Source organism: Gopherus evgoodei, unplaced genomic scaffold (genome assembly GCF_007399415.2).
Source record: "Gopherus evgoodei ecotype Sinaloan lineage unplaced genomic scaffold, rGopEvg1_v1.p scaffold_48_arrow_ctg1, whole genome shotgun sequence".
NCBI lineage: Eukaryota > Metazoa > Chordata > Testudines > Testudinidae > Gopherus > Gopherus evgoodei.
In genome coordinates, this window is record NW_022060069.1 from 751,648 (window position 1) to 779,539 (window position 27,892).

The window sequence follows — 27,892 nt, forward strand, 5'->3', positions numbered from 1 at the left end:
CCTAACAGAACCGGTGTACCATTCATAGGCCATGCCCTTCCAAACATAATCTCGAAGGGACTAAGCCCTAATCTACCCTTTGGGAGAGCACGGACATGGAGTAAAACAAGGGGCAGTGCATCAGGCCACCGAAGAGAGGCCTCCTGGCAGACCTTTGAGAGATGTCGCTTGAGTGTCTGATTGGTGTGTTCCACTACTCCCCTGGCCTGAGGTGGCCATGGAGTGTGGAGTTTTCAAGTGAGCTGTAGGACATCTGAGATACTCTGAATGATCTTTGATGTGAAGTGTGGTCCATTGTCGGATTCCATCCACTGGGGAAGTCCGAATCGAGGAATGATTTCCTTGACAACTTCAAAGCCACTGTTCTGGCAGTATTATTTCGGCATGGGAAGGCTTCGGGCCATCCGCTGAATCGGTTTACTAAGGCGAGGAGGTATCTGTACCCTTGAGTTCGAGGGAACTCAGTAAAATCTATTTGCCAGACCAGTCCTGGACCCGGGGTGGGTTCCACAGTAGCAGGTGGCACTGAAAGTCCTGGTCTGGGGTTGTTCTTTTGGCAGATTAAGCATTTGGCCTGCACCTGGGAGACCAGAGGTCTGAGTCCAGAGGTCAGGAAATATTTATTCACGAGCTGGATTAGAGACACTCTGCCAGCGTGAGTGGCTTGATGCAGTCTCTGCAGCACTGGCCGCATTAGGTTCTTTGGTAGGAGGATTTTTCCTTCTGTGGAGTGAAGCCATCCCTCCTTTTCCTGGAGCCCAAGTGTGTCGGCCAGGTTTCTTTCCTCATGAGAATACTGAGGGGCTGGGAGCTCCCCTACAGATGGGATGAGGGCATGCATCTGGGCATCCTCAGTTTCCAGTGGTTCCAGGGTAGCAGCTCGCTTGGCCTCCTTATCCGCTCTGGCGTTGCCCCTGTTTACATCATGGTCTTTTTGGTGAGCCTTGCAGTGTATCACTGCTACCGCTGAGGGGAGCTGTACTGCTTCCAGAAGCCGGAGAATCTGGGGTCCCTGCTTGACTGGAGAGCCCTGGACTGTCAGCGTTCCCCTCTGCTCCCACAGACCTGCATGAGCGTGCAGCACTCCAAAGGTGTATCTGGAATCAGTGACAATGTTAACTCTTTTCCCTTTTGACAGTTCACGCGCACGGGTTAAGGCTACTAACTCAGCCAGCTGGGCTGATGTCCCAGCAGGCAAGCTTTCTGCTTCCACTGTCTCGTGGAGAGTTACAACAGCATAACGCGCCCGCCTGTGTCCGTTTGTAACAATGCTACTGCCGTCGGTGTACCACTCATAATCTGCATTTGGGAGTGGTTGAGCTTTTAAGTCCGGGCGGCTGGAGTATTGGGAATCTATGACATCTAAACAGTCATGGTCCTGCGGCTCTGTTTCTGGCAGCAGGGTGGCTGGGTTAAGGGAGGGGCAAGCCTGCAGGGTGACTTCAGGGTTTTCCAAAAGCTTAGCCTGATACCGAGGCACCCGAGCCTGTGTGAGCCAGAGACCACCTTTGGCATCCAGCAGGGTTTGAATCATGTGAGGAGTGTAGACCTGCACAGCCCCTCCCAGAGTTAGCTTTTCAGCTTCCTCAAGGACTAGGGCAGTTGCAGCGACTGCTCGTAGACACGCCGGCCACCCCTTGGCAACCTGATCCAGTTGTTTGGAAAAGTAAGTCATGGGATGTTTCCAGGTGCCCAACAACTGAGTAAGCACTCCCAGAGCCACCCCTTTCCTTTCATGCACATACAGCTGAAACGGTTTAGAGAGATCCAGCAGACCCAGGGCTGGGGCTTCCATCAGTTTTCTCTTTAGAATTTTAAATGCCCTGTCAGCTTCTGGGGACCAGTGAAAGGGGTCGTGATCTGCTCCCTTAACACACTCGTACAATGGTTTTGCCCACAGTCCGAATTCAGGGATCCATATTCTGCAGAAGCCTGCCATTCCCAGAAACGCCCTGAGCCGTTTACGATTGTTTGGGACAGGCACTTGACAGATAGCTTCCTTCCTTTCGTTTGAAAGCTGACGCTCCCCCTGCCTTAGGTGAAATCCTAAGTACCGCACTTCTGTGAGAGCAATTTGAGCCTTGCTTTTTGCTACCCGATATCCCCGGAGTCCAACAAAGTTCAAAAGACTCACAGTTGCTTTAAGGTACAGGGTGAGACCCACAGCAGCAATTAACAGGTTATCTACATATTGCAGGAGGATAATTTTATCCTCATTGTTCCACTCCTCCAAGTCTCTAGCCAGGGCTTGACCGAAAAGGGTGGGGGAATTCTAAAACCCCTGGGCTAGCACTGTCCAGCAGAGCTGCTTTTTAACCCTTTTTTTGTCCTCCCACTCGAAGGAGAAAATCTCCTGAGATGCAGTATCAACTGGAATTGTGAAGAAGGCGTCTTTCAAATCAAGAACTGAAAAAAGGGTGTACTGTCCCCCTACAGAGGCCAACAGTATATAGGGGTTCGGGACCAGGGGGTGCAGAGTCTTAACTCGTTCATTAACTGCCCTCAGGTCCTGCACTAGCCGGTACGTGCCATCGGGCTTCTGCACAGGCAGGATGGGGGTGTTCCAAGCTGACTGACATTCTCGAAGCACACCACACTGTAGAAAGCAGTCTATAGTTCCCTGCAGACCCTCTCTGGCTTCCCTCTTGATTGGATACTGCTTGATTCACACCGGACCTTTCCCTGGCAGGAGCTGAACATTAATGGGGGTTTGATGGGTAGCCTTTCCTGGGACCCCTGATGCCCAAACCAGGGGGTACACCTGGTCCTTCCACTGGCTCCACTCTGGGGCTTGCAGAGCTGAAGGCTTAATTGCAAGGGCCATTACCCAGGCATTCTCAGGGGGTTAGGTAAGGGTTATTTCGTCTTGGGTAAAATGCAGGGTGGCTCCTAAGCGACAAAGCAGATCCCGTCCTAGCAGGGGTGTTGGGCAATCAGGGAGGTAGACCAGCTTGTGAGATATAGTTCTGTTTCCCAAGGCACATTCCGCTGGGGCATACACTGGACACTCAGCTCCTTTTCCTGTAGCACCGACTACTATGAGAGAATCTGCCACTGGCAGCTGAAGGGGTTGGTTTACAGCAGTTCGTGCTGCTCCAGAATCTATTAGAAAGTCTATTTCTGAATTTCCCACCCGCATTTTTACTCGGGGCTCCGGGGGCAGGATGGTCCGTCCCCCCTGACACCCCTAGTCTTGATTTCCTGCTGCCATCATAGAGGTACTTTCCCTCTCAGGGCACTCATTTTTCCAGTGTCCTTCCTGTCTGCATATAGCACACTGGTTGCGACCCAGACGCCTCTCCTGCGAACCAGGGCGTCCACGCCCACGACCTCTCATTCCTCGGCCCCTACCACCTTCCTGAAACTTTCTCCTGCCACCAGCCTGTACTGCTGCAACCATCATTTTCACTTGTCTCTTTTCCTTCTCTGCTTCTCTAAGGCTATAAGCCTTATTGGCCGTTTCCAGAATTTGTGCCATGGTCATGCCCATTAAATCCTCCTTTTTCTGTAATTTCCTTTTAATATCAGGGGCTGCACGGCTAGTAAAGATGCCCTTGACAATTGCCTCAGTTGCCTGGTCATCAGGGTCTGTGTTAGTATGTTGCCGGATTGCATCCCGAATACGCTGCAAAAAGGCAACGGGACTTTCCTTTGACTCCTGCACAATTTCATAGGGCTTGGCCCAGTTATTGCGTCTAACCACTGAGTGCCAGAGACCATGTAAAATCAAATCCTTATAGGAAGTGAGGAGGGTGAATTGCGGGGCAGCATTAGGGTCCCACCCGGGATCAGCCCGGGGGACTGCCACATCAGGATGGGGGGCATGTGGGTTATGCTGATGTCTCCGTTGTGCTTCCTCCCTTGCCTTAGCTGTAACCTGATTCCGCTCCACTTCAGACAACAGGGTTCTTAGAAGGACTTGACAGTCATTCCAATCAGGCTTGTGACTAGCTAGGCACCCCTCAAAAACTGAGATAAACTGGCTTGGGTTCGTTGAAAATTCCCCAGCCTGTGCTTTAAAGGCTGCCAGTTCCACGGGGCTAAAAGGGACATGGTTGTAAACTTGCAGGATAGTAGCCTCTTCATCATCTCCCTCTGGCACACGTGCTAACCTGGCATTTGTAACTAACTGATAGAGTCCCACTGGGGGGGCACTCCCTGGGGCTTTAGGCACCTTCTCGTTATATGGTGGGGGTGTTACAGCCGAAGGGGACACCGAATCTGTCATTACAATCGGAGGGGAGTTCTGGGGAATACCAGTAGCAATAGCCGGACCTGCCGGAGTCAGATTACACTTTTGCAAAAGATCTGATCTATCTCTTAACAACCTAAACAGCTGTGCATACATATGTTCGTTCCATTTACCGGTACGCTGACAAAACAAAAGTAACTGAAGGATTGTGTTGTAATTAAGTGATCCCTCCGGTGGCCACCTCTCCTGACCTTCCAGTTGATATTGAGGCCAGTCTACTGTACAGAATTTTTTTAGTTTGCTTTTAGTTAGTGGATCTGATCCAAACACTTCCCAATTGGCTAGAATGCATTCTAAGGGTGTACACCGTGCCCTGCCTGTACTCTGTCCCTGCCCCATATCCTAGGGTGACACTGGGCGTCCCCAGATCCTAACAGGCAAAAGGAAAAATCCAGACAACTGGACTGTTCCTACCTTATCCGAGGGACCGGTTCTGCACCGTCACCCGCAGCTGCTTCTCCACTGTCCGAGCGCGTTGCACCGTTGTGCCCTCCGGGGTCGATCAAACCGCGTCTTCGCCGAGGCCCCCGATGAAGTCACCGGTGCACGCTGGGCATCGGTCGTCGTTGCGATCCGTCGGCCGCCGAGAGGGGTCCGGGCAAGGCTGATTTTAGCCTCGATGGCCCACCCAGGGACGCCAAAAACTGTTGCAGGCACAGAAGCTGCCCGAGGCAAGCAACAGTGGTTCGGGCCCGGAGTGCTTAGCGCCAATAAACACACCAGGGTGGAGAAGCAAAACATAAGTTTATTTGAGATCTCAAAGCGGTGCTGGGAGACTTGGCACGCCTCAGATCCAGCACATCTAATACAAGCAGTTTACCTTTTTTATACTTTACTTTTAGCTAAGCCCGTCCCTTCTTTCCTCCCTCCCCTTTTTCCCCCTCGTAGCAGTTACACTAAACAGTTAATCAAGGCTGGAGACTACAAGTCTATCTTGTTAGGTTCACTCCTTTGAATTACGACCTTGTCCTTTCTTCTTTGTGAACCGTTATCTCCTCTCCCTCGGCCAAAAGTATGCAGGCCTCATTAGTTCTGCCTTATACTGGTTTGAGCTGTATGGCAACTGATAACGGACGTTGCACCTGGCCTTTTCTATTTATTGGCCTGTTAGGTCAATTAGAGTTTAAACATGGAGGGACTTTTGCTCATCTGAGGCCTAAACAGGGAGATTCCATCTCCTTATTGCCTTTTACCTTTTTAAGTTACTTAGGGTTATGCTTTGTGACACCAACACCAGGGCCCATTCAGACTTCTCCTCTGCTGAGGCTGCAGCAAGGGCAGGTAGCTATGGGAGGCTGGGTAGGAACCAGCCCTACCTCCCTCTCCTTCCACCCAGGAGAGAGGGAAGCAGAGGGACGTCAGACTGTAGCCCCCTCCCAGAGCTGGGGCAGGAACACGGGACCCCTCTGGGGTAGCTACCTGCAGCCCTCCCAGCTGAGAGGCCTTTGCTTGCTGCGGGGGGGGGGGGGCGGGGGGGCGAGGCAGGGGCCCACTTCAGGCCTGATTCTGCCACTGCATTCCTACCTGAGAAACTCCACGATTGCACCTGTGAGTGAAAACGGGCACCTGGGCCGTCTCTTCATTAGGCACCTGGTGTCCCACCTCCCTGACCCCCCACTGGGACCCAGGACTCTGGGGTCCTAGCCCCAGCGGTAGGCAGAGGATCTAATGATTTAGAGCATCAGGGGCGAGTGGTCAGAGCAACAGGGCTCCGGGTGTAGTAAGAGGAGGCCCTGAAACATAAACCCTTGTCAGAGGCTCGGTGTGAGGCCTGAGGCCTGGGCTAAAATCATGGGTCAGGACTTTGTCACATAAAGTGAAGAGAAGGTGTGAGCCAGAGGCAGGCCCGGCTCACAGGGGCTGGCAAGGAAAGGGCTGATGCTGCAGACAGAGACACACCTAAAAGGTGCTGGACACCAGACAGCAGAACATTCGCATATTGGACACTCCCCACACGGATAACAAGGAACAGGCTGACCCACGCCAATGGCTGGTTGTCTCGGGCTGCTTGCCACCCTGCAAGGGCAGTGGGAGCATTCCAGGGCTGTGTAGCTTCTTTGGATCCTTTTAACTCTTTCTTTGTTACTGTTAGTTGCTCTGCCAAATTTGTGGTGTGCTGTTTCAACATTCTCACTGCCATAGACATTCGTTGCAGAATTCTCGCTTTTTTACTTTTATTATTTTTTAGAGCCTCGGTTTCTACCATCGCTCTACATAGACCAGTCCATATTTCCCCACTTTTTTAAAATTCATACTGACCCCCCTTACTGGCAATCCAGCGGGTCCACAAGTTATCAAACTCTGTGGGTCTATAAACGGAGGGGATCAGGGGGTTCCCTAGCTCGAGGTTTTCTGCCATGTTAGATCGCTGTACCTACAGCGGACAGCTCACTTACTCACCAGATCAGTGGTCGGGGTCACCAGTGTTGTCACATGCTCCCGGGTGTGGGGCCCTGCTCTGTTCAGCGTTGATACCAATTGGCTACATGCGTGTTCCCTCTGTGTGCTGCCCCGGCTCTGCAGATCACCGACACAGCAAACCCCGAGAGAACCCCCAATGACCACAGACTCTAGTAAGGTACAAAGGCACCCGGCCAGGTTTAAATTGTCAAAGAGAAACACGGTCTCCAGCTCCCCGGCATAGACGTCCAAGGTGCTGCTCAGGAGCAGCTAGCTAGTACTTATGGGCTCCCAGTCAGTGGCAGGACTTCCCACTGCCTCCCAGGCCGGACAAAGACGTCCACTCAGAGAGGCATGTCAGGTGTGTGAATGAAGGGTGCGTGGATAATTAAATCAACCTCCAGCATCAGCCCCTCCTGATAACACCCAGGGCTGGAGATGCAGACAACAGCCCTGACAAAGTGAGAAGAGTCCACCCCAAAAGAAAAGAACAAAGGTGCAATTGAAGCAAGAATGCAAGAGGGTGTCTGTGTAGATGCTCAGAGCCCAGAGGGGCTGCAGTTGGTGGACACACCCAGCCAGCCAAGGGATTCTTTTAAGCAGGGAGGTTCAGATCTCAACCCTCTAGGAGAAAGGTGAGGGGGAAAGGACCCGAGCCTGCTGATGGGAAGAATGAGTCAACTCTAAGAAGGGAAATGAAATTGTGTGGTATGCACAATGATGAGAATTTGAAAACTAGAGTCAGTGTTGACGCAAATTATCTGTCTGACAAGGGCGGGGGAAGATTTGCCTACAGTTGTTGGCACAGAAGATACAACAGGTCAGAGCTTATAGGGATATTTTCAAGAACTCCTGGGAAGATCACAAAAGGTCCAATCTACTATTGACCTATTCAAATATTACCACGGGTTCGCAAAGGGATTCAGTAACATGTTATTTCCATGATAAACCTTACCAAAAAAAGCCTCTTCTAGTCAAACCTGATTTTGATAAACCATTGCTGTTACCCACTGATAATGTTGATGTTAAACTGAAAAGTGTAATAATCCTTGTGATGTTGCAGTCTGTATTATTTTATGAAAATATGCTAATGAGCGTGAATATAATTTGTAACTGGAATATGCTTCATGCTAAAGGTCTCTTGCAAGGTATCATTACAAAGCTTATAATCTACTGAGTGTGGTCATCCTATTTGTATGAATGTATCACTCTTGTATCTGAAACTAGGAATATGAAATATAACTCTGAAGCCTATTGTAATTATGCAAAGGGTGGGCAATTAACGGTGGCTTGGAATCTTGATGGCACCCACTGACTAGGACAATTGACTGTCGGTGACTCTGTTTACCTGTAAGTCTTCCTGTATCCATGTGTGCTGGCAAGTGGGTACGTCTTACAGTGACATGTGACCATGTCACCTGAACAGGAATCCATCTTTAACCTGCTGCTTTTCCATTTAGGAGGGGTGGGAACCCAGAGAGGGACAAAGGGTTTCCACAAAAGATATATAAGGGGGTGGAACAGAACAAAGGGGGAGCCATCATGAGCCATCCCCTAGCTAGCACCTGAGCTGGAACAAAGACTGTCCCAGGGGAAAGGGCTGGGCCCAGACTAGGAAGGCATCCAGTCTGCGACATCTCTGAGGGCAAGATTGTATCTGTATTCAGTTTTCTTACTGTATTAGGCTTAGATGTGCGTGTTTTATTTTATTTTGCTTGGTAATTCAGTTTGTTCTGTCTATTACTTGGAACCACCTAAATCCTACTTTTTGTATTTAATAAAATCACTTTTTACTTATTAATTAACCCCTAGTATGTATTAATACCTGTGGGGGGAGGTAAACAGCTGTGCGTATCTCTCTACCAGTGGTATAGAGGATGAACAATTTCTGAGTTTACCCTGTATAGGCTTTATACAGGTTAAAAAGGATTTATTTGGGGTTTGGACCCCATTGGGAGCTGGGTCCCTGGGTGCTGGAGACAGGGGCACTTCTTAAGCTGTTTTCAGTTAACTCTGCAGCTTGTGGGTCACGTCGTTCAGACCTGGGTCTGTGTTGCAGCAGGCAAGCGTCTGGCTCAACCAGGCAGGGTACTGGAGTTCCAAGCTGGCAGGGAAAACGGGCTCTGAGGTAGTAGTCTAGGCACATCAGGTGGCAGTCCCAATGGGGTTTCTGTGATCCAACCTGTCACGATACTGAATGAAAAATTCCTGTGATGCCTTCAGCAGTGCCTAGGGACACCCCTTTCTGCATCAATTTGGGGGGGGGGGTGACGCTGATTGGAATATGGGAGACTGGAGGGTATCTGCTGACAGCCAGTCGGGATGCAACGACTCTCACAGATGGGAATGGGCTAAAGTGACACGGTCTCTCCTTCACCTTGCAACCCCCACTGCTCCCTGCAACCCCCACCCCTCACCCTGCTCCCTGCAACCCCCCTGTTCACCCAAGTCCTCACCCTGCAACCCCCCTGCTCTCTGCAACCCCCACTCCTCACTCTGCTCCCTACAACCCCCCCCCGCTCCCTGCAACCCCCCTGCAACACCCCCTGCTCCCTGCAAACCTCCGGGCCCTGCTCCCTGCAACCCCCAACCCACCCCCTGCTCTCTGCAACCCCCCCCACTCCCTGCAACCCCCACCCCACCCCCATGCCCCCACCCGCCTCCATGGGTAGGTTTGTGGCGTGACACGGGACAGAGGCTGGGGCAGGAGCAGTGCCTGGTTTATTGGACAGACAGAGAGAAGGATACAGGATTTGCTGAGTCCCCAAGTCCCTGGGAGCCTGAGTCCATTATGGCCTTGACACCCACCACCCAGGCTCCTGGCGACAGCACACGGTGCCTTGTGGGGCTCGGGGAGCCTATGCTGCTAGGTTAGCCTGGTGCCCTCCGACCCTGGCATCGGCCAGCCCCCCTCCCCGCTCAGCCAGCCCACGCGGCCCCCCCGGGCCTGGAGAGGTGGCGGCTCCCCCCGCTGGTCCTTGGCCACCTCCTGAGGCTGTTCAGACTTTTCTGGGCGCCTCCCCGGAAGCAGAGGGGGGACCTGCCCCCCGCCCGCTCTGGCTTTGGGGCTTTCACTGTCCGGGGGGGCCCCGCTGCGCGCCCCGAGCGATGCCTGGGGAGCCCTTCACGCCCAGGCCGCGGGCCCCAGCTTCGTCCTGGTCTCATCCCTCCTGGCCAGGCTCGGTCCCACGCGGGGAGCCCCCAGGGGCGGCTCCATCCTCCGGCGCCTCAGTGGGTCCCGTCGCGGCCTCTCCAGGCCGTGCGCCCCGCGGGGCCCTGCCGCCCGCTCCGCTCCTCCGCCGGGGGCCGCGGGCCGCCGTCCAGGGCCCCCTCGGCCGCCGCCTCCCGCTGCCCCGGCCCCGGGCCGCTGTGGTTGCAGAGGCGCGGGGCCCGCGGGCCGGGCTCGGTGCTGTTCTCCGCGCCGGGGCCCCGCGGCGCCCACACCAGCCCGTAGTAAATCACCAGCAGCAGCGCGGCCAGCGAGACGCAGAGGAAATAGGCGCAGACTGTGGCGACGCGCAGCCAGCGCGGGGGGGCCCGGCCGCCCCCCAGCAGCAGCTTCCCGCCCCCCCGCGGCCGATCGCCGGCGTATCTGGGGGGCACCGGCTGCCCGGGCCCGTCGCCCTCTCGCTGCTTCATGCCGGCTGCGCCCAGGGCGCTCGGGGGAGGCTGGCACGGCCCAGGGCGCACGGGGGAGGCTGGCACGGCCCGGGGCGCTCGGGAACCTCCTGTCCGGCCCGGTCGGGCAGCCTCGCCTCTCCCTCCGCCCCCTCCCGTGCCAGACCCGCCCCCCCTGCCTCGCTGTGCCAGCCTCTGGGCCCCAGACTGCCCCCTCCCTCCGCCTTGCCGGCTCAGCACCCACCCGGTCCCCAGGAGACAGAGCTTGGCTCCCTGCGCCCCCTTCATGCTGGGAGGGTGGGGGAGTCTCAGGGCTTGGACCGCAGAGCCTGTACCCCTCACACACACGGTTAGTCTGAGGCTGAGGGGGTGGGCATTTCCTATTCTCAGCCTTCAAGGAATCTGCCTCCCCCAAGCCTGGCTGCCCAGAAAAGAAGGGGGAGACAGCGATGCAGCCCCCAGGATTAGGAAGCACCCACTGAGCTCTGGGGTCTGCAAGGACCCTCTGCCACACACCCCTCCTGGCACAAGTACCCCACCACCCCCACACAGGGAGCTTGGGCTGGAGAAGAGAGCACTGCCCACCCCATTCCCCACTCTGTGGCGCCTGGAGACCCTCACCCCCAATCCCATCCCTGAGCAGTCAGCGACTGCCACCCGCAGCTTTGCCCCTTCCAGCCCCGAATCCCACGTGGGCAGACTCCACATGGGTGCACAGTCCCCTTGGCAGGGGGGTTCCACACACGCCAGGCCCCAGGGACCTCACTCACCCCACCAATCCTCCCTGGAGAGTCCCAGCAGCAGCAGGGGGGCTGCAGGGCATGGGGCATGGAGTGACTCGGGGCCTAGTGTAGGCGCAGTGCCTGGCCCCATAGCACCTTCCTGGGGCTACCACAGCACAGCAGTAGCCTCCCCCTCTCCAGGTATCACCAGCAGGCAGCGGCTGGGGGCTCTAGGGCTCTGCCTGACCAGCCTGTCACACCAGTCAATCCCCTTCACAGCTAGGGAGCTAAGGCACAGGGAGAAGGGACTGCCCCAAGGTCCTCCAGCAGCGCTGTGGCAGAGGTGGGAATAGAACTCAGCTCTCCTGCCTCCCAGCTCTGTGCAGTCACCCAGTCACCGCACAGCTCTGCGCATTAGTGCCAAGGCCAAGATGTAGTCAGGGGTGTTTGGTAAAAGTACTGGACAGGTCCCAGGGTGGTGAATTTTTATTTATTACCTGTGACCTGTCCAGGACTTTGACCAAAAATACCCATCTAAATCTCTACTTCTGGAGCCCCACTGCTCCAGTGCTGGGGGTTGACTGCCCCCCAGTTTCTGCTCCCAGGATTGCTCTCTGGATGCCCCTGGGGCCACTGCTCCAGCTGTCCCGGCGCTCCCTGAGGCTTCCCCCATGACTGCTGCCCAGAGCGTCCCAAGCAGTGGCTGGTGAGGGTGGCCCAGGACCACCAGAGCAGCTGGCTCCAGGTCCCTCCAAAAGCAGCCAGTGGCTGGCTGTGGGGCACCCAAGTAGCTGACCCTGAAGTCAGCCACACCAGCTGCTGCAGAAGTCATAGAAAGTCACAGCCTTAATGATTGCAACAAACACTCCAGCCTGTACCCGTTTGAGAGACACGTCTGGGGGCAGAAGAGTGGCTTGCAGAGAGGCATCTATACCTCAAGCTCTGGCCTTGTGGTCTTAACGAAGCCAGATTTCCTGCCCACGTCTGCTGGCTTCTGCGTCGGATTTCTAACACCTCCCTGTCCCCCTACAGCTAAGAAACATGCCGGCTCCATGGATTAACGGGCAGGGTGGGGCTAGGTGGTGCGTGCAGCGTGGGCAGGGATTGCATTAGCCTCCAAGAGGCTGTGCTGTGTCCACACCACAGGCCAAGGGCTCACTGCAGGCTCTGTGCACAGGAGGCTTCCTAAGAGCAGCCAGACCGGGTCAGACCAAAGGTCCATCTAGCCCAGTGTCCTGTCCTCTGACAGTGGCCAGTGCCAGGTGCCCCAGAGGGAATCAACAGAACAGGGAATCGTCGGGTGATCCATCCAGTCGCCCATTCCCAGTTCCTGGCAAACAGAGGCTGGGGACACCGTCTCTGCCCATCCTGGCTAATAGCCATTGATGGACCTGACCTCCATGAATGTATCTAGTTCTTTTTGAACCCTGTTGATAGCCTTGGCCTTCAGAACATCCTCTGGCAAGGAGTTCCACAGGATAACTGTGACTTCATAGACTCTAGGACTGGAAGGGACCTCGAGAGGTCATCAAGTCCAGTCCCCTGCCCTCATGGCAGGACCAAATACTGTCTAGACCATCCCCGATAGACATTTATCTAACCTACTCTTAAATATCTCCAGAGATGGAGATTCCACAACTTCCCTAGGCAATCTATTCCAGTGTTTAACCACCCTGATAGTTAGAAATTTTTTCCTAATGTCCAACCTAAATCTCCCTTGCTGCAGTTTAAGCCCATTGCTTCTTGTTCTATCATTGGAGGCTAAGGTGAACAAGTTTTCTCCCTCCTCCTTACGACACCCTTTTAGATACCTGAAAACTGCTATCATGTCCCCTCTCAGGCCATGTCTACATCTAAAATTTTGCAGCGCTGGTTGTTACAGCTGTATTAGTACAGCTGTATAGGGCCAGCGCTGCAGAGTGGCCACACTTACAGCAACCAGCGCTGCAAGTGGTGTTAGATGTGGCCACACTGCAGCGCTGTTGGGCGGCTTCAAGGGGGGTTCCGGGACAAGAGAGCAAACCGGGAAAGGAAACCAGCTTCGCCGCGGTTTGCTCTCTCGGTCCCGGAGCCACCCAGCAAACCGCAGGGAAGGAGACCTGCTTGCTCGGGGTTCCGGGACCGAGAGAGCAAACCGGGAACGCCGCGGTTTGCTCTCTCGGTCCCGGAGCCAGCCAGCAAACCGCAGGGAAGGAGACCTGCTTGCTCGGGGTTCCGGGACCGAGAGAGCAAACCGGGAACGCCGCGGTTTGCTCTCTCGGTCCCGGAGCCAGCCAGCAAACCGCAGGGAAGGAGACCTGCTTGCTCGGGGTTCCGGGACCGAGAGAGCAAACCGGGAACGCCGCGGTTTGCTCTCTCGGTCCCGGAGCCAGCCAGCAAACCGCAGGGAAGGAGACCTGCTTGCTCGGGGTTCCGGGACCGAGAGAGCAAACCGGGAAAGGAAACCAGCTTCGCCGCGGTTTGCTCTCTCGGTCCCGGAACCCCGAGCAAGCAGGTCTCCTTCCCTGCGGTTTGCTGGCTGGCTCCGGGACCGAGAGAGCAAACCGCGGCGTTCCCGGTTTGCTCTCTCGGTCCCGGAACCCCGAGCAAGCAGGTCTCCTTCCCTGCGGTTTGCTGGCTGGCTCCGGGAACGCGAGAGCAAACCGCGGCGAAGCTAGTCTCCTTTCCCGGTTTGCTCTCTCGGTCCCGGAACCCCGAGCAAGCAGGTCTCCTTCCCTGCGGTTTGCTGGGTGGCTCCGGGACCGAGAGAGCAAACCGGGAAAGGAAACCAGCTTGATTACCAGAGGCTTCCTCCTTCCACGGAGGTCAAGAAAAGCGCTGGTAACTGTCTACATTGGATTACCAGCGCTGGATCACCAGCGCTGGATCCTCTACACCCGAGACAAAACGGGAGTACGGCCAGCGCTGCAAACAGGGAGTTGCAGCGCTGGTGGTGCCCTGCAGATGTGTACACCTCCTAAGTTGCAGCGCTGTAACTCCCTCACCAGCGCTGCAACTTTCTGATGTAGACAAGCCCTCAGTCTTTGCTTTTCCAAACTAAACAAACCCAATTCCTTCAGCCTTCCTTCATAGGTCATGTTCTCAAGACCTTTAATCATTCTTGTTGCTCTTCTCTGGACCCTCCTTTGGTAACTTCCTTTGGTTTGTTTTAAACCTGCTGCCTGTTAATTTCATTGGGTGACCCCTAGTCCTTGTGTTATGAGGAGTAAACAACACTTGTTTACTTTCTCCACTGCAGTCATGGTTTGATAGACCTCTAGCATATCCCCACTCCACCCCAGTTGTCTCTTTTCCAAGCTGAACAGTCCCCGTCTGATTAATCGCTCCTCACACAGCAGCCGTTCCATTCCGCTAATCATTGTTGTTGCCCTTTCATGAACCTTTTCCAAACTCAATAGATCTTTTTTGAGATGGGGTGTAGCAGATCGGAACCTCTTGCTGGTCAGTCTGGGAATTAGCTTCCCAGCCTTGGAGCGCCCCCTACTGGCCAGTGTCTCGCCTGCCTCAGGCCCCATGTCCCCCCCAGACCCCAGCACCCCTTTCCCTTGGGGTGCTGCCCACAGTTCTGTGAGGTCCCATTTGTAGCTTCCACAATCCTGCCCCTTGGACAAAGAGCGACTGCTCCGTGTCACCAGGAGCCGAGCGCTGAGCACCCGGTGCACAGACCAGCTGTGCTGATTGCAGGAGCTGCCAACCCCAGGGAGCCCCCAAAGCACCCGCAAGCCGAATGGGACTGGGGAGGTTTGGCTCTGTTAGAAGGGCTCCAGGGCCAGTTCTGCACCCAACCTGCTGAGCTCTTCTGGTCCCCACTGGGGGGTGATGTCCAGCTTAAACCTATTCGCTGATTTGAAACTCGGCTTAGCACCTAAGTTTGGCCGGTAGGCAGCCACGCAACCACGTTACCGCAGTACTCCTGCTGGTTCCACCAATCCAGCTACATTTACCCAGTGCCCGTCACCGCTGGGACCCTACTGGAATTTACACAGCGATCACCCACTGTAGTGCAGCCATCTCTGGGGTGGAAGCCGTAACAGCACACAGCAACGCTACACCATTGGTTGAGATGGAGTCACAGCTGCTTTAAATGGTCTGGGGGAGGGTGGCTTAGGACAGGGGATTAATTAGCAAGGCTGGAATCTGGCCAGGCCCCTGGGTTTAACAGGTACAGAAAGCACCAGCTGCCTAGATTTCTGTCTCACAGGGACAGCCCTGATGGCTAAGCCCAGAGGGATTCCACAGGGAGCATGTGCCCGAGTGAAGGGGCACCTGTAAGGCTGCCCATCCCCACAGCAGCACCCAGGAGCACAGGCTGCCCCGATAAGAGATTTGTCAAGGCACATGCCCCCGTCCCTTTAAGCTGCAGTCTCAGAGCCATGCTGTGCACGCAGCACCCAAGCTGCCATCCCATCCCATCCCCTCCCTGCCAGGAAGAGCCCGACACAGCCAGTCCCAGCGGCTTTGTGAAGGTTTTATTGGAAGAAAGTCAGGTACACTGGCATTGCTTTTACATGATCGTAAGCGGCCGGACAGCATGGGAGACCTGGGCAGGACAACCAAGCATCCCAGGGCAGCACCGGGGAGTGAAAACACCTCTAACCCCAAGCTCCTGCCCCCGCCCCCCACGAGCGGGAGGGGGAGTTCTACCCCCTGTGGAAAGGATTCACAGGCTGCACAGCAGCGGGTGGAACCAGCTGCCCGGGAGCGCAGACCAGGAGGACGGGGACACATCCAGCCGGCCCGAGAACAGTCCCCTGCAATGGTTACAGCTGAGAAGGGGCGAAGCATGGCTGGCTCCAGCCCTCCCTGCACAGGAGGCCTTGGCTAGCAGTGCTTGGACAGGGCTAGCTATGGTCCCCAGCCACACACAGCTCTCACCTGGACTTGGGAGCTAGCAGGGCAGGGCGAGCCAGGGGCAGTCGCACGCACGAAGGGCCCTGGATCAAACAGTCTTTACACGGGGATTTAGGTCACTCCCTAATCCCATTAGGGGGACACACAATCTAGCCACGGCCCCTCCTGGACTTCAGCAGGGGAGGTTAATTGTGGACAGACGCACGTGGGATCCTAGACATTTTGCGCTGCTTGCTGAAACGACCTCCTCACCCTGCTCGGTGTCATGCAATTCCCACCAGAATAAACCCTCAAGGCCACCCACCCACACACACCCCTGAACCCCCAGGCTGGGACCCTGTGGAGGTTAACCCAGACAACATCCACACAGCTGAGCCTCAAAGCACGTCCTGCCCGCACGGCTCCAGAAAGAGACTCTGTCAATCTGTGCATGTCACAGAGGGAGCCGCCTGGCCTTTGCTCCAGCAGCCTCATGGGGGTGGCTCTGGGGCATCAGGGCTCTCCCTTATCCTGTCAAACAAAGAGAGAACGTGCCGTGAGTTCGAATCCTGGCCACAGATTCTGTCGGTGCAGCTGACAGAGACACGTCACCCCACATCCCAGCAGGCAGCGCTGACCCGCACCTCTGCTGCACTTCTGACCCCAGTTCCTGTGGGGCCATGAGCGGGGATCTGGGTCCTGCTACACAAGCAGCTAGCGGAGAGCTCCCGGCAGGGGGGGCCCAGCAGCTAAAGCCACTCAACCGCTCGCCCCTTGGTGACCCAGCGGCAGCTGCTGCTTTGCCACATCCTCAGGCCAGACCCCACCCGAGCCTGCTCCACCCCACCCCACTGCCAGGGCCTGAGCCTGCTGGGTTAGCTGCCCCCCGGGATGCACGAAGGGGCCTGTCTCGCCCTTGCTTGGCACAGCCACCAGGACAGGAACACGCGGCAGCCCCGAGCCAGGCACCGGCCGGTTTCCCCGTTAGGGATCTGCCTATCCCCAGCGCAGAGCCCATCGCGCCAGGCGGGTCAGTCCGCTGCTGGAGTGCCCCTGCCAGCGGGGCCACGAAGAAGCAGAGGGGCAAAGAGAAGGGGCAAGTCCCACTAGTGGCCGGCGGGCAAGGCCGAGCTCTTACGGAAACACACCTGCTCGACGTCCGTGATTTGCACCACGCCCGGCGCCGGCTTTGCCTCCAGCTGGCTCGAGGTCTCTGTGGCTCCTGGGGAGAGGAGGGAGAGCATCAGCACCTGGGGGCTGCAGGCAAACTCCCACACCTACAGCCCATCATCCCCGCCCAGCTGCACATGGTTCTCTCCTGGCTGAGGGGGAGCACCCCTGGGGCAATGAGCCTGGCATGCAGCCCAGCCAGCCCCCTCCCCCACCAACGTTCTCCAGAGGCCGAAAGGGAGCCTCCTCCCCCTACCCCACCCCAGGGGTTCCAAGCAAGTCCCTGGCTCTTGCCCCCCTCAACCCCCATCTCCAGACCTCCCCCTGCCATGCTCAGCACAGACCCCGCCCACCCCCAGCACCTTGCGTCGCAGGGACCCCCAGCTCCTCAGTCCTCTCTGTGCCGCCAGGGGCTGCTAGAGCCATCGATCCCCCCACCGGCTCCTCCTGCCGTGTGGCCTCGGCCGTGCCCCGCCTGCCCGGCTCCGCAGCTGGGGGGAGATTGGGAGCCATTATTTTCTGGGGTGATGCCCCCCCGGTACTCCCGCCCTCTGACCCCTCCCCTTTGGGACCGCACCCCAAGCCCCACACCAGGGCCCTCTCCATTGCCCAAACAGGGCACACGCCCCAAGCCAGACCAGATACCTTCCCCCCGACCCCACAGGCTCTCCTCCCCTCCCACCGGCAGAGCCCGGCCAGTGCCCCTTACCTGCAGTCTCTCCAGGGGGCCCTGCCCGCTGTGCCTGGCAGGGACTGTCCCCCACACTGCCCCGGGGCGAGTTCAGCTCCATCTCCTCGCCCCAGTCTGAGACAGGCTGGTAGCCCTCAGTTGGGGAGAAGGGGCTGAGGGTTTTGCCCTGTCCTCCATGGGCTCCCGGTGGGGGCATGTCCAGCTTGGGGGCTGGGCCCCGCCCAACCTTCAGGGCCCGCGGGGCTTTCGGAGACTCAACCAGGGGCTCTGCCTCCTCCTCCTCCTCGCCCGAAGAGCTGAGGTGGCCTTCATCCTCCTCCTCCTCCTCCTCCTCGACATCCTCCCACTGGTCCTCATCCTCATCAGGAGGCTGCCGGGGCTCGGGGGGCAGCTGGGTGGCCAGCCCCTCTGCCTGCTGGCACACAAGGCAGGGATGTTCAGACAGCGAGGGGCAGCGGGACCCAGGGGGGACAGTGAGACAGGGCCTTATCCTGCATGGGTGAGTTCCCACGAAAGGATGTGGGGGGGCTGTAGGAGACACAGGGCTGTAGGGGAAGTGGGGAGACATGGGGCAGACCTGCAGGCTGAGCTACACGTGGAGAGGACCCTGTCCCCTTACCTGCGGCTCCTCATGGTGGGGGTCAGGCTCCTCAGCCACCAGCCCCTCGTCCTTCTCCTCCCACCGGTTGTCGTGCATGCTGGGTTGGGGAGGAACAGGCATCAGGAGGGCCCAACCCACCAGACCCCATTTGGCACCCGCCCCACCCAGCACTGCAGAGCCCAGCCCAGGGGAAACTGAGGTGCAGTGAGAGCCCCCCTCCCCTTCATCACGCAGGGAATTAGTGGCTAAATAGAACTAGAACCAGGAGTCTTGGCTCCCGGCCCCCACACCGCCCAGTGCTCTAACTGACCAGACCCCACTCCCTCCACCCAGAGCCAGGAACGGAACCCAGGAGTCTGGCCCTCGGCCCTCGCACAGCAGGGCAAGGGAGAACTCACCTGTAGGGCTTGGCAGTCACGGGTCGGCCCCGGCCCTTCCTCCTGCGCTCAGCCCGGTGCTCGGACAGGAACTCCCCAAAGGTGGGCGGCCTGGGGGGGTGCTTGTTCTCGTCTGAGAGGAGAGGGCAGCAGGGAGTTAACAGTCTGCTCACAGCAGAGCTGCCCCGTCCCCTCCCCATGGCTGTGGGGAAAGCAGGCCAGGGCCAGACGACGCTTCCCAGGAGCAGAAGCCTCCGGATCACCCCAGGGTCTGTCCTTGCTGGGATTACAATTCCAGTCCAACCCGTGGGGAGCCAGCAGTCTGCTCTGGGACACAGGAACAGACCTCCCGCCACAGGGGTACTGCCCCCAGGGCACAGCTTCCCCCACCCACCCACTACCCCCATGCTGTCCAGCAGGGACCCCTCCCGCTTCCTTGTGCCTGGACCCGGGGCTGTCCCACACGGACTGAACACCCCCAAGACAGACATCCTCCCCTAGGATCCTCCGCCAGGATGTCGGCATCCCCCTACCCACGGGGATAGGCAATGGCAGGGGGAGCCCCCCCAGTCTCCACCAGGTCCTGGCGCTGCCAGGGTCACTTACCACGCCTGGCGCCCGGGTCCGGTCCCGGCACCGTGCCACAGCCCTCCTTAAACCTGAAAGACGCATGCTGGGTCAGCATAGCCACAGGCAACACTCCCGAGCTGGGTGTGAGCCCAGAGACACCCACACCCCCCACTGACCAGCCCCCAACCCCGCTCCTCAGGCTGGGCCTCTATCTGCCCCGATCCCCCTCCTCACTCCAACCAAGTGACCCAGCTCAGGTCCTGAGAGCCAGCGCAGCCCCGGGGCCTTCCCCACTCGCCCCGGAAACCCCACTGCTCCACCACCCTCCTACATGGTGTCCGTCTTCTCGGCGTCCCACTCCCGGCACCACTGGCCCGTGGGCTTGCGGTGCCGCGCCAGCCGCTCCTGGTCTATCTGCTCCCGCTCCTTCTTCCAGCGCACGTACTCGGCCCGCTCCCGGCCCGTCATGGACAGCGTCATGTCCAGCGGCCCCCCGCTCTTGGGGCCTGGCCGGCGGCCCTGCGGGGACGAGGAGAGACACACTCAGCTCGTAGCCAGGAACGGGCATCTCACAGGGCCCTGGAGCGGGACCCCCACCCCGCCGCACACGCTCCCACCCAGGCACAGCCCCTGCCCTGAGGGGTCCCAGCCCCGCCGGCTGGCCATGGTACAAGGGGCAGGGGGCTGGGATACACCCCCCCACACACACACGCCACCTCCCTCAGACACCCACCCCAAGGCCCTTCCCCACACAGGGCCCCCTTGGCTCCCCCTCCCAGGGGTACGTACCAGGGCGTGCCACTCCTTCTCCTGCTCCATGCCTGTCTTGACCTTGTCGAAGTCGGGCCCGCCCCAGTTGCGGACGTGCCGCCGGCTCCCCTCCTTGCGGTCGGCCTCCTGGAAGGAGCCGCTGCGCCGCGGGTCATCCAGGAAATTCCGCACCGGGTTCTTCTCCTGCAGCCCGTCCTGCAGAGAGGCAGGGGCAGGGGCAGCTCAGAGCCATGGCTCCCCCACCGTCTCGCCCAGCCCCACTGCAGGGAGGGCACTGTGGTGCAGACAGCTCAGCACAGGGGGCCCAGAGGCCCTGCGGGGAGGGGGAAAACCCACCATCTCCCTGCACCTCCCAGTAATGGTAGCAAAACGGGGGGCAGGGGGAGAGACGGGTTTTTCCGAGCTGGCCGTGTAGTGTACCGGGAGACTTTGGCAAACCAGGAAAGTGCTTGAAACCACTATGACTTATTGTTAAAGGCGGCCTAGTCAGCCAGCTGTAAATTGGCCACTCAGCAAACTCAGCTTGTCCAAGGCAGGAGGAGAGGGAGTTTAGGGTGCCACAGAAAGGGCAGCTTGACCCCACGTCCTTCCTGATAAGAATTGTGTTGAAGTTGCTGATATGCCCCAGGAATGTCCATTGGGGTCTCAAGGCTGCAGACTCTGGAAAAACCCACACCTGGTTACTCAATAATCAGAAGGAGCCTCCTGCTTGCCCATTGGAAGGGTTTGCTTGACAAGTTTTCTTTAAGGGACGTGTCACTATATCACTAGTGTATAAATAAGGGGGAAAAGCTTGAGATGGGGGGACTCTTCAGGACTGGTCTCTCCCTCGGGATGTATCTTGTGTTCCCCAGCGGCAGACGGACTGCTGCTGTGCCACTCCAGAGCCACACTCTGCTCGGTGATTATCGAGGCTTGGGGGTGTGTTACTAACTTGTTGCGGCCGTGTGGCAGTGCTTGAGACTAGTAAAGTTTAGCTTTAAGTGAAAGCAGTCTCGTGTGGTCCTGTTTGTCCCAGCCATCGATCGGTGGGATGGCCGCGTCTCCCGATTTGCTTCCTGATACCTCCTCACACAGAGTAAAAGTTACCAAGAGCTTTGGGTTGAAAGAACCCAAAGAACTTGTTGAGAATTTAAAAGTAGAAGGAAGCTTGGGTGAAAGTGATCATGAATTCATAGAATTTGCAATTCTAAGGAAAGGTAGAAGGGAGTACAGCAGAATAGAGACAATGGATTTCAGGAAGGCGGATTTTGGTAAGCTCAGAGAGCTGATAGGTAAGGTCCCATGGGAATTAAAACTGAGGGGAAAAACAACTGAGGAAAGTTGGCAGTTTTTCAAAGGGACGCTATTAAGGGCCCAAAAGCAAGTTATTCCGATGGTTAGGAAAGATAGAAAATGTGGCAAAAGACCACCTTGGCTTACCCTTGAGATCTTGCATGACCTACAAAATAAAAAGGCGTCATATAAAAAATGGAAACTAGGTCAGATCACGAAGGATGAATATAGGCAAATAACACAGGAATGCAGAGGCAAGATTAGAAAAGCAAAGGCACAAAATGAACTCAAACTAGCTATGGGAATAAAGGGAAACAAGAAGACTTTTTATCAATACATTAGAAGCAAGAGGAAGACCAAGGACAGGGTAGGCCCACTGCTCAATGAGGAGGAGGAAACAGTAACGGGAGACTTGGAAATGGCAGAGATGCTTAATGACTTCTTTGTTTCGGTCTTCACTGAGAAGTCTGAAGGAATGTCTAGTATAGTGAATACTTACGGGAAGAGGGTAGGTTTAGAAGAGAAAATAAGGAAAGAGCAAGTAAAAAATCACTTAGAAAAGTTAGATGCCTGCAAGTCACCAGGGCCTGATGAAATGCATCCTAGAATACTCAAGGAGTTAATAGAAGAGGTATCTGAGCCTCTAGCTATTATCTTTGGGAAATCATGGGAGACGGGGGAGATTCCAGAAGACTGGAAGGGGGCAAATATAGTGCCCATCTATAAAAAGGGAAATAAAAACAACCCGGGAAACTACAGACCAGTTAGTTTAACTTCTGTGCCAGGGAAGATAATGGAGCAGGTAATCAAAGAAATCATCTGCAAACACTTGGAAGGTGGTAAGGTGATAGGGAATAGCCAGCATGGATTTGTAAAGAACAAATCATGTCAAACTAATCTGATAGCTTTCTTTGATAGGATAACGAGCCTTGTGGATAAGGGAGAAGCGGTGGATGTGATATACCTAGACTTTAGTAAGGCATTTGATACAGTTTGGCATGATATTCTTATAGATAAGCTAGGAAAGTACAATTTAGATGGGGCTACTATAAGGTGGGTGCATAACTGGCTGGATAACCGTACTCAGAGAGTAGTTGTTAATGGCTCCCAATCCTGCTGGAAAGGTATAACAAGTGGGGTTCCGCAGGGGTCTGTTTTGGGACCGGTTCTGTTCAATATCTTCATCAACGATTTAGATGTTGGCATAGAAAGTACGCTTATTAAGTTTGCGGACGATACCAAACTGGGAGGGATTGCAACTGCTCTGGAGGACAGGGTCAAAATTCAAAACGATCTGGACAAATTGGAGAAATGGTCTGAGGTAAACAGGATGAAGTTCAATAAAAATAAATGCAAAGTGCTCCACTTAGGAAGGAACAATCAGTTTCACACATACAGAATGGGAAGAGACTGTCTAGGAAGGAGTATGGCAGAAAGAGATCTAGGGGTCATAGTGGACCACAAGCTTAATATGAGTGAACAGTGTGATACTGTTGCAAAAAAAGCAAACGTGATTCTGGGATGCATTAACAGGTGTGTTGTAAACAAGACACGAGAAGTCATTCTTCCGCTTTACTCTGCGCTGGTTAGGCCTCAACTGGAGTATTGTGTCCAGTTCTGGGCACCGCATTTCAAGAAAGATGTGGAGAAATTGGAGAGGGTCCAGAGAAGAGCAACAAGAATGACTGAAGGTCTTGAGAACATGACCTACGAAGGAAGGCTGAAGGAATTGGGTTTGTTTAGTTTGGAAAAGAGAAGACTGAGAGGGGACCTGATAGCAGTTTTCAGGTATCTAAAAGGGTGTCATCAGGAGGAGGGAGAAAACTTGTTCACCTTAGCCTCCAATGATAGAACAAGAAGCAATGGGCTTAAACTGCAGCAAGGGAGATTTAGGCTGGACATTAGGAAAAAGTTCCTAACTGTCAGGGTAGTTAAACACTGGAATAGATTGCCTAGGGAAGTTGTGGAATCTCCATCGCTGGAGATATTTAAGAGTAGGTTAGATAAATGTCTATTGGGGATGGTCTAGACAGTATTTGGTCCTGCCATGAGGGCAGGGGACTGGACTCGATGACCTCTCGAGGTCCCTTCCAGTCCTAGAGTCTATGAGTCTATGAGTCTATAACCCCAGGTAACAGCCCCCCCTCCTACCCCCCCACTCACCCGCTGGTTCCGCTCATACTCCGCAATCTTCTCCATTTCCTCGTTCATCTTCTCGATGTTCTGCCGCCTTCGCTCCTCCCACTCCTGGTGTGGGAAGGGGAAGAGTGAAAGGGCACAGCAAGTCCAGGGGACACCGGCACCACCCAGGGGGGACGACCCATATCCCATTCCCTCCCCTCCACCCCCAGCCAGCCAATGCCCTGGGGCTGGATCGGAGCCAGCACCCCCTAAAGTGGAAAGGCCCCAGGGTTACGAGGAATAGTCAGCACGGATCAATCATGCCAAATCAAACCTAATTTCCTTCTACGGCAGAGCATTACTGACTGAGCGGACGAGGAGACGTATCCTGATTGCAGGAGGTTTCTGGCACAGCCCCATGGGACGTTTTCATAAGCAAAGCAGGGAAACGTGGCCTAGATAACGTTACTCTAAGGCGGGTGCCTGGCTGGCTGAATACGCCACTCAACGAGGAGTTATCAATGGGGCGCTGTCAAACTGGGAGGGCAGATCCAGAGGGGTTCCACAGGGGCCAGCCCTGGGACTGGTACCAGTCAATATTGTCCTTAGTGACGTGGATAACAGAGTCCACTCATCAGGTCTGTGCACGACGCCCGGGAGGAGGGGCTGCCAGGACCACCGGAGAACTGGTCTGGGAGACTCCTGCTACGAGCCTTCACCCCCTGCCCCACCAGAAAGCAACATGCAACACCAGCACTAGTGCAGCAAGTGTGAACGCACGTGCAATACACTATTGCTGAACTAGGCCCAGCCCGGCAAACTGCCTGCAAGACGTGACGCACCTTGGATTTCCTGTCAGGGCCTCCGTCTCCTGACCCCGTGACCGTGCCGGCCCCTCCTCGGCCCCGCGGCCTGCGCCCTCGCCCGCCCGGAGACGGTCCATCCCCTCTGCCGCCTCCTGCCCCTTCCCAGGCCAGCAGGTCAGGCTGATCTGTCCGTGGCGACCGGCTGGAGGGGTATGGTCCGACCCGCCCTGCGCCCCGGGGCGGTGGGCCACGGCCAGCCTTGGGCGCACCGGGGGACTTCCTGCCACTGACCACGCGCTTCTCCTGGGGCAGGGAAGAGAAGCAGAGGGTGAGGCACCAGGGCCGGGCGCATGCAACACCAGGGCCAGGCCACAGCTGCTCCCCACCCTCCTCCCCCGCAGCACCCCAACTTTGTGTCCCCCTCAGCCCCCCACAGGAGCTGTGCCCCCCCTTATCACCGTACCCCTCACTCCCCAACAGCCATGCCCACCCCCACTCCTCCCACTGACCCTCCCTACAGCTGCTCCCCCTCCACAGCAGCTGTGCCCCCCCCCCCAGTTTACACACCCCCACTCCATCAATGGCTACCATCCCCACAGCAGCCATGCCACCCTCCCCACTTATCAGTGCTCCTCTACCTTGCCCCCCTCATGCACTCGGCGGCTGCCCCGTCCCTTTCACCCCCATCCTGCCAGCCCCAGCGCTCACCCCGGGGGACAGCGAGACCTGGACAGTGATGGAGACGTCCTTGTCCACTCGCTTCCTCTCAGGCTCACCCTCGGAGTGGCGCGGCCGGCGCGAGCCCGTCACCGCGATGCCTTCCTGCTCGGCCTTCTTCCGATCCTCTTCGATCTCCTGCAGGGAGTGGCAGGGATGTGACGGGCTCCTGGGCTGAGCAGGGGATGCGGGGCCCATCTGGGCTGGTACCTCCTCACCCCCGACCTTGATCCCCAGAGCCGAAAGCCAGGACTCCCCAGTGTGTGCACCTCGTCTTGCCCCGGAGCCTGGCATCCCCACTCCAGTGCACCCATCTGGACTGGTACCGAACGCCTTCCCCACTGCCCCAGATCTGGCCATCAGGCCCAGAACACGCCCCCCTCCACCCCAACAGCACCAGATGCATGGGATTCAGCAAAAATAACCTTCTCCCCCCACGTCCCTGTTTAGGGGACCCCCAGAGACTCTAGGACCTGACCCCCTTCCAGCCTGGTGTTACATAAACCACCTACGGCACTAAGCTGCTGCTGGACGTTTGTCTCCCCCGAGCTGGATTACACGGCTCCTTGGCGCCTTAGGGCACGTCTGACACTATGGGGTGGAACCCGCTGCACTGGTCGGCACCGGGATGGGGGGCTGGCACTGCAGGGGAGGGGTCAGTGGTGGGACTGACACTGGAAGGGGGATTAGCATTGCAGCGGACAGGTGAGCAGGGGGATGGGAGGCTGGCACCGGGATGGGGGGCTGGCACCATAGGGGAGGGGTCAGTGGTGGGATAGGGGGACTGGCACTGCAGGGGAGGGATCGGCAGTAGGATGGGGGAGTGGGCACCAGGATAGGGGGGCTGGCACTGTAGGGGAGAAGTGAGTGGTGGGAGCTGGCACCGGGATGGGGGTCTGGCACTGCAGGGAAGGGGTCAGCAGTGGGATGGGGGGCTGGCACCATAAGGGAGGGGTCGGTGGTGGTAGGGGGACTGGCACCAGGATGGGGGGGCTGGCACCGTAGGTGAGGGGTCGGCGATGGGATGGGAGGCTGGCACCAGGATGGCGGTCTGGCACTGCAGGGAAGGGGTCAGCAGTGGGATGGGGGGCTGGCACCATAAGAGAGGGATCAGTGGTGGTAGGGGGACTGGCACCAGGATGGGGGGGCTGGCACCGTAGGTGAGGGGTCGGCGATGAGATGGGAGGCTGGCACCAGGATGGAGGGGCTGGCACTGCAGGGAAGGGGTCAGCAGTGGAATGGGGGAGCTGGCACCATAGGGGAGGAGTCAGTGGTGGGATGGGGGGGGCTGGCATTGCAGTGGAGGAATCACCATTGGGATGGGGGGGCTGGCACCGCGGGGGAGGAGTCGGCGGTGGGATGGGAACTCACTGGGGCTGTCCTACTGCCCAGCCCTTTCTGGGGCAGCAGCCCAAACCCCCAGCCCCCTGGGGCCTGCACCGGCCCGGCTCGCACCTGGTAGCGCTTGATGAGCGCCTGGTTCTTCTTGCGCAGCGCCTCGATGCGCTTGTCCAGCTCCGCGTCCTTCTCCTCCTTCGACTTCAGGTCCAGCGTGGCCGACTGGGGAGAGAGCGGGGAGAGCTGGGGGCCCACGGGCCGAGCCGGGGCAGGGGCTGGGGCAGGACCCCCCCGCCCCACTCAGGAGCGGGGCAGATGGACCGCACGACCCTCCCCACCCCCCAGAGGGGCCCGGCTGGAGCCTGACGCCTTGCACCTCGGGGGCTGACACGGGCTGGGAAGGGTCCCCCCAACTCTGTGCTGGGTCAGAGGAACTGGGGGACACAATTGTGGGGAACCCTGGAGCTGCCAGCAGCACCGTGACCCAAGGGCTCCTGCTCCACCCCACTTTGCCAGGGAACCCCAACCCGAGGGGCGGGCTGGGGCCAGAGCTGGGAATGCAGCCCCCACCCCCGCAGACTCACCATCTCCGGGGCGGGGCGGGCCGGGCGGCTCTGCTGCAAAAGACACCGGGGGTGAGTCCCGGGCCTGGCCCCTCGCGTGTGGGGCAGGGGCCAGGCCGTGACCCCCCCTGCACAGAGCTGGGGGGCGCCCCGGGGCACGCAAAGCGCCATGGGCGGAGAGACCGACGGGGGAGACCCCCAGCGCCCCCCCCAGCCCCACAACACAGCCCCCCCAGCCACTCTCACCTCCCAACCCCCCCAGCCCCCACCCCCATCCCCCTCCCAACCTCTCAGCCCCCCACACCCCCGCCCCCCACATCCCACCACCCAGCCCCCCAACCGCTCAACTCCCCCCACCCCAGCCCCTCCCAGCCCCAACCCCCTCCCAACCTCTCAGCCCCCCACACCCCACCACCCAGCCCCCCAACCGCTCAACTCCCCCCACCCCAGCCCCACACCCCCCCATCCCCCTCCCAGCCCCTCAGCCCCCCACAACCCCGCCCCCCACATCCCCCCACCGCTCAACTCCCCCCACCCGCCCCTCCCAGCCCCAACCCTCCCAGCCCCACACCCCCCACATCCCCCTCCCAACCTCTCAGCCCCCCACACCCCCGCCCCCCCCAACTCCCCCCAACCAGCCCCCCGCCCCACCTGTCCCCGCTGCTCCCCCTGCCGCGCTCCTCCCACCGCACCACGTGGCTGGGCCCCACATCCGCTTCCTTGCTTGTGGGGGGGGGCCTTAAAAGGGCCACGACATCCCGTCTGTCTGTGGGCCCCCCGCGAACCGCGGGTCTGAGCCACGCCCCCAATCAGAGTTAGCGCCGGGGGTCCCGGGCCCCTCTCCATCTGTCCCTCTGTCCCTCAATCTATCTGTCCTTCCATCTGTCTGTCCCTCCATCCGCCTGTCTGTCCATCTGTCCCTCCATCCATCTGTCCCTCAATCTATCTGTCCATCCATCCCTCCGTCTGACCATCCATCCATCTGTCCTTCCATCTGTCTGTCCATTCATCCGCCTGTCTGTCCATCTGTCCCTCCATCCATCTGTCTGTCCCTCCATCCGCCTGTCTGT

At 57.8% G+C, this 27,892-nt stretch overlaps 2 protein-coding genes across 5 annotated transcripts; both read right to left on the reverse strand.

Annotated features, from left to right (window-relative positions):
• Positions 1-9,880: 9,880 nt before the first annotated feature.
• Positions 9,881-10,558, reverse strand: INAFM1 (InaF motif containing 1). Its single transcript, XM_030546653.1, has one exon. The coding sequence runs from the start codon at positions 10,556-10,558 to the stop codon at positions 9,881-9,883; it is 678 nt and encodes a 225-aa protein (XP_030402513.1).
• A 4,881-nt stretch (positions 10,559-15,439) lies between these two features.
• CCDC9 (coiled-coil domain containing 9) lies at positions 15,440-27,683 on the reverse strand. Of its 4 annotated transcripts, none has more exons than XM_030546698.1 (15): positions 27,474-27,683; positions 26,844-26,873; positions 26,377-26,481; positions 24,913-25,059; positions 24,241-24,507; positions 23,441-23,524; positions 20,021-20,197; positions 19,563-19,750; positions 19,268-19,320; positions 18,683-18,794; positions 18,303-18,381; positions 17,702-18,098; positions 17,355-17,483; positions 16,971-17,044; positions 15,440-16,353 (listed from the first exon to the last, which is right to left on the reverse strand). In XM_030546698.1, the coding sequence occupies exons 1-15, from the start codon at positions 27,666-27,668 to the stop codon at positions 16,336-16,338; spliced, it is 2,055 nt and encodes a 684-aa protein (XP_030402558.1). In that variant the 5' UTR covers positions 27,669-27,683; the 3' UTR covers positions 15,440-16,335. The 4 variants fall into 4 exon arrangements, with proteins under 4 accessions (XP_030402558.1, XP_030402559.1, XP_030402557.1 ...); XM_030546699.1 differs by having other exon boundaries at positions 17,702-18,095; positions 26,844-26,876; XM_030546697.1 differs by having other exon boundaries at positions 26,844-26,876.
• Positions 27,684-27,892: the final 209 nt, after the last annotated feature.